This window comes from Pyxicephalus adspersus, chromosome 12, assembly GCF_032062135.1.
Source record: "Pyxicephalus adspersus chromosome 12, UCB_Pads_2.0, whole genome shotgun sequence".
NCBI lineage: Eukaryota > Metazoa > Chordata > Amphibia > Anura > Pyxicephalidae > Pyxicephalus > Pyxicephalus adspersus.
The window spans coordinates 2,557,579-2,563,673 of NC_092869.1; the positions used below are offsets into that span (position 1 = coordinate 2,557,579).

The window sequence follows — 6,095 nt, forward strand, 5'->3', positions numbered from 1 at the left end:
TGTAAGGGCCGCACTGGTCGTGTGTGTGGGGCCCCTGTACTGTAAGGGCCGCACTGACTCTATATGGGACCACTTTTATAAGGGTTCTACTGATCATGTGTGGGGCCCCTGTATTGGAGGAGCCACACTGATCCTGTGAGGGGCCACACTGCTCAGCATTATCCTAATTGATCTGTAATATATCTGACAGGGACTATACAATTTATTTGTGCCCTGATCATATGTGGGCCCCTTTATGATGCACGTTAGGGGCCACAGTGATTATCTGTACCTGGTAGTATGTGGGGCCCCTGTGTTATACCTGTGTGGGGTCATCCTGATTACCTATAATATATTCTGATCATATAAATGTGTGGCCCCTGAGTCATACCTGTAAAGTGGCTCTGCTCATCATCAATGTTGTGTATGCTTGTTGGGCCCCCGTATGATAATGTAAGTGGGCCACAGTGATCATCTGATGTGGCCCCTTCATTATACCTGTGAGGGGCCACACTGCCTACCTGTGCCCTGGTGACTCTGTGTGATGATGCTGATTGGACGATGACAGCGGTTGTATTTCTCTTTCAGGGACGACAGATAAACATTCAGTGGAGATCACCAACTGCTTCTCCGTCCCTCACAATGAGTCCGAGGATGAGGTGCGTTCTGATTGGTTGCTTCTTCCCTAGATTTTCTATCATTGCTTCCTATTGGTGGACTAACCATTGCCTGATCTCTGCAGGTTGCCGTCGACATGGAGTTTGCTAAGAACATGTACGACCTCCACAAGAAAGTCACCTCCACCGAGCAGATCCTCGGCTGGTAAGATCCCTTCCGATTGGTAGATTGTAGGACCAATCACAGACTAGCATGCTCCATCCAATGCGTCTCTATGATTGGATAGATTTCGAGGTCTCTTTGTGACTTTCTTCCCTCAGGTACGCAACAGGAAATGACATCACCGAACATTCCGTACTAATCCACGAGTATTACAGCCGCGAGGCCACCAATCCCATCCATCTGACCGTGGACACCAGCCTGCAAGGGGGCCGCATGAACATGAAAGCCTATATCAGGTAGGGGGCGCTGTTGTCTGCTGCGTCCTTGTGTGCTTTTATATATTATGTGGAATATAATTGTATTTTATGATTTTGTTTCTCTCTGCAGCACCCCGATGGGAGTTCCTGGTAAAACAATGGGAGTGATGTTCACCCCCCTGACAGTCCAATACATTTACTATGACACAGAGAGGATAGGAGGTAAGATATTCGGGTAACTTCCCCCTCTCGGGTCGCCCATTGCCCCTTCCATGGATTTTCTGCCACTTGCAGCAATTTGACAAATTTTAGGACCCCCCCAAGTTGTAGCTGTACCAGCGCCATCTTGTGGCAGTTTTTAGGTACTGCAGAGTGTTGTGGCAGAATTTCATTTATGACATTTAAATCTTTGTTTTTTTTTTTTTATTCCTTTTCAGTCGATCTGATTACCAAAACCTGCTTTAACTCCAACCGCTCCATCGGCTTGACCACAGACCTGCAGCAGGTTGGATGCGCAGCTAGCCGTCTGCTCGATTCTCTAGCGACCGTGCTGCAGTATGCTGAAGATGTGCTGGTGAGTGCCGCCGGTATCAAGTTCTGGGCTCTGTGGGGTGCCTGCGCTCATTGTGTTTGCCCTCCCCCACTGCATCTATCTGATTTACCTCAAATTAGTCCCCCAGGTATCATGTGACAGAGCTCAGGCCTTGTGATTGGGTACTTGGGCTTATGGGACTGTTCGAGAATGTGTCCCATTACTGGAGGTATAAGGGTCTGTAGGGGGTTGGGGCAAGGTACTACAGCCCAGGTAGGGCCATACAAAGCTTTAGCGCCTTTACCTTTATTATCGCAGACATTGAGTCCCTTTACAATCCGTTCCGATCGTCCTGATCTCTGTATGCTGTTCTTTCCAATTCTGTATTTTCCTGGCTACTAACCGGATTGTGTTTGATATTTCAGTCCGGTAAAATCGCAGCGGACAACACGGTGGGAAGGTTCCTTATGGACCTGGTGAACCAAGTTCCGAAGATCTCCCCGGAGGACTTTGAGGCCATGCTCAACAGCAATATTAATGTAAGTGATCACTAAAGTGAGGAGAAATATCGGTGTTATATGTGCAGTATTCTCCCCAAAAAGGTTATAAAGCTAGGTGGGACATGGCCCCTGTATTGTTACCCAACTTTTCAGTATTACCCAAAAACAGCTGGATGGTTACTGAAAAGTGCCGGGTGGCGTGCCCAGCTAAAGGGGTCTGGGGAGAACATTGACGTGGCGACCAATCAGGTCTAAATGAAAATAAAGCATATGGGGAATTGAGCAGAATTGCTCCCCCTAGTGGAGGGGTGAGTGATGCTGTCTGCATCTTACATCGGGTTACTCCTGATGAGCTGTAGCCGCTCTCTTCAACCCTTTGTGATATGTCTGAGTGATCCAAGCACCAATGCTAGTGTGTAAGGGGGGTAATTCCCATTCTCCCCGGCAGGCAGGCTTAGGTGAGTTTGCACACCTGATGCTTTGCCCAATCTATACAAAAACGCTGCTTCTGGTATTTTTAGCCTAGCAGGCCCCATTGTATGCAGTCTTCTAACTGTCATCTTTCTTTCCCCTCAGGATCTTCTCATGGTCACTTACCTAGCCAACCTCACCCAATCTCAGATCGCTCTCAATGAGAAGCTGCTCAACTTGTGAGAGGACCAGAACCTTCTCTGCAATCCCAGGCCGGATCTCCATCTTTGTCCAGGACAGTGTGGACTAATGTTACCTTTGTGTGTGACCCCTCTGTCCCACAGCCGATGTCACCGAGTTATATCAACAGAAAGTTACAGTCCCATTAAACAAAAAAATGTAAAAAAATAATTTTGGTAGAGATGTCTATTTCTTATTTTATGGACTTTTCTGAAATAAAATATTCCCCACCCCCACGCCGATGTGAAATTTCTGCTGGCTTGTTTACGAAATTGAAGATTTGTGGATCAGTGGGAGTAATGCTGGAGGTTGAACATATTGGTAGAGAAGATGCCAATATAACTTCTAAATTTAAAGCTCCACTTCCATTGGCTGCACTTTTCCCAGGATGCACTTGTCAGACCTGAGCAGCCAATCACCAACCCCAAACATATTTACATGGAGTATGGGATGAAGTCATTGACCCCCGGTGTAAGCAACAACATGGAGTCTCAACAGGGTTCAAATCCAGGGTTCTACTAATGGTGGTGGATGAACTTGGTGAGTATTGGAGACTGAGGAATTGGGGTTCAAGAGGACCTGTTACTGTTTCCTCCTGTGTATTGTATTGATCTTCAAACATGGCAAAGAAGGCTGTGAGTTGGTATTTACTCACAAAGTTCAGGAAGAGAAGGCCAATAGATCTTTAGGGCTATAGCGTGCTCATCGTGACCATATGGACCAACTAATGTAACGTACGCATGATAAAAATCTGTGATCCTTCCACTGCAATGTATTCAGAGAAATAATGATAACCAAGTTTTCTTTAATTAGATGTAAATTGATACACGGAAAAAAAATGCATGCATGTGTAAGAATAAACCCCACGAAGATACATAGAGCATACATGCAACTAGATGAATTGGCCTTTAAGGTTAAGAGCAGGAGCTGCTTCAGGGAGGCTGAGCAACCTAAAAAATGGGGGTACTCTGCTGTGTGTGAATTGTAGGACAGTTCCTTTGTCGGGATCATTGGTTTTATGTTGCCGAAGCGGATGCACACCCATGACACGTGGTGGCATTTTTAGTTCCAAACGTTCTCTGATGACCTTTTCTCCACCAGCACTTTCCACATCTCCCCAATAGACTTTTCTGGACCTGAACGATGGTCCCATACTCCAGATATAACTAATTCCACCATTAGTTTGCTTAGTAATGTAGTAAAGTCGTCCTCAATGATATCTTAGCCTGAGATGTCTTATACGTGGCAAGATAAGTTCTCATTGGTCATGATGAAAGCCGACTCACTAAGACCGGTGATAGTCCTCAGTGACCAAGTTCTAAAGACGTCATACTCCTCCAATATGGATGTAGCTTGGTCATCTTTGGCCAGGAAGCGACTTTCATAGATTGCCGGTAGAGCTCAGGTCAGTTTGTCTTCTAAATGGTCACAGATGCAGATTGGATGTACAATATGGGTCTAGTTGATGGACAGGAAGCTCCCTGTCTCAGGTTGTTTGGAGCCCGGTGCTGCTTCTTCAATTACGCCTGTACGAACTGTTTGGAACTCAATATTCTCCCTGAAGGAGATATAAAGCAGAACGTATTACGTTGTCATTCGAGATTCACAATCTACATACAGATATACATTAAAGAGCAATGCTTTGAAGCAATCCTCGCTCTCCTGCTCACTGTTAACTGCTTTACGCAATTGGCTGAGCGGAGGAATGCTTTATTAGAATATGGCTGCTCCTTTATTAGCCAATTACACCCTGGGGGTGGGACTTAGACCAGCGTGTATTAAGTACATTTAGTGTAACATCCAGAAAGGTCAGTTGCAGGGGATTTTGGTTTCTCAGTACTAACCCTGCAGATTCACAAAACATTGAGTAAGTAATTGGTGCATTTATGTATTTCACTGTCTGGAGTTCATGATTATGGAACCAGCACGTATCATGGTAAGTCAGTTCTTCCATCTGTATCTTCATTCCACGTCACCGACTCTACAAATAACATAGCCAGGAGGTGGCCCCGTATATTTATTTATTATGTTATTTGTGTTACCTGATGTTGCTATACAATTGGTGGCTTTCCTTGATTTGGGAATTGTTTGACCAGTTATCTTTAAGCAGGTAGATGAGGATGATCAAAGCAAGGGTAAGGAGAACGAGAAGCCCGATTAGGAGTCCTTTAAGCACCGACACAGATAGATGTCTTTCTGCAAAGAGGCAAAATGGAGAATTTAAGGGGGGCTATAGGACGCATTTAGAAGGTGTAAAGAAGATCCCAGCTGTGATTGGCTGAAACAGATAAGCGTGCAGCCCAACTCCACCTTGAATCCCAGTGTTCTCCCGGCCCTTCTCAGCTGGGCGCACCACCTGGCACTTTTCAGTAAACAGTGGGTGTTTTTTAGTGGTTACCAAAAGAAGTTGGGTCACTATACAGGCGCTGCCACCTGCGTACAGCTTCTTCCCACCCAGCTTCAATACAATTCAGGGTTCAACACTGAATCCCTGTGGACTAGCGAAGCTATCCATTACTGTTGGTGAGCAGAGAACAGGCCAATCACAGCGTTGAATATTATAACTCCCCAAGGTCCAGAGCACCTGATTGGCCCCAGGAATGAACTGAATGGTTATTCTGGTCCCTATATTTGTATTGGTGTATTGTCTTTGCTCTATCACCATACCTGAGATCATAGAGGAGAAGCTCTGCACGGGACGGGTGGTACCTGGATTCATACAAAAGTACGATATATTAGATAAAGGTAAAGACGGCACTAACACAGCCTACAGGTTATATTCTACAGTATTATTATAATATTAATAAACAGTATTTATATAGCACCAACATATTATGCAGCGCTGTACAATTAAATAGAAATAGCAAATGACAGATACAGACAGTGACACCGGAGGAGCAGAGGGCCCTGACCAGAAGAGCTTACAATCCAGGAGATTACAAATATATTAGGTTTCTGCTATTTGGAGATATTGATACTTGATTTATGGTTGTCCATACACACTGACTTGCTTTAGGTATTTTTTGGGGACACCAATGGTGAATTTATAATTTCCCAGGTCCACCCATCTGTTGTAGATTTCCATTATACAGAAGAATCGGACTTCACATTTGATGGTTTAGATGACTTCTTATGGCTCACAAAGGCAATAGAGCAGTGTAAAGGGTTAGAACCTCAGCCATTACTTTGCATTGTTTAATAATAGTTCTATATTTTAGGTAATATCAGTGATCTCCGGGACAGGGAGGGAGGAAAACCCCTATAACCCCCTCATATTTCTTCATTTGTGTGTTCTAAGCTAAACATAATGCCGGAGGTCTTCTTTCATTAGAAACAAAGATGATCATATACCTGTAGTCCGTGTTCCCTGCGATGTTTGTGTTGGGCTGGTGACAT

General features: G+C 44.8%; 2 protein-coding genes across 2 annotated transcripts in view; one reads left to right on the plus strand and one right to left on the minus strand.

Moving 5' to 3' along the window:
* The window catches only part of EIF3F (eukaryotic translation initiation factor 3 subunit F), a 3,962-nt gene extending 1,027 nt beyond the window's left edge, over positions 1-2,935 (plus strand). Inside the window, exons 2-8 of the mRNA XM_072428484.1 lie at positions 568-638; positions 722-801; positions 918-1,055; positions 1,147-1,238; positions 1,454-1,590; positions 1,974-2,087; positions 2,625-2,935. Of these exons, the coding sequence (XP_072284585.1) occupies positions 568-638; positions 722-801; positions 918-1,055; positions 1,147-1,238; positions 1,454-1,590; positions 1,974-2,087; positions 2,625-2,702 (710 nt within the window). The 3' untranslated portion in view covers positions 2,703-2,935. The remainder of the gene's footprint in view (positions 1-567; positions 639-721; positions 802-917; positions 1,056-1,146; positions 1,239-1,453; positions 1,591-1,973; positions 2,088-2,624) is intronic.
* Positions 2,936-3,484: 549 nt separating this feature from the next.
* The window catches only part of LOC140342332 (uncharacterized), a gene marked incomplete in the record, with an annotated part of 5,914 nt that continues 3,303 nt past the window's right edge, over positions 3,485-6,095 (minus strand). Inside the window, 4 exon segments of the mRNA XM_072428485.1 lie at positions 3,485-4,257; positions 4,742-4,895; positions 5,367-5,408; positions 6,051-6,095. Coding sequence (XP_072284586.1) covers positions 4,158-4,257; positions 4,742-4,895; positions 5,367-5,408; positions 6,051-6,095 — 341 coding nt within the window.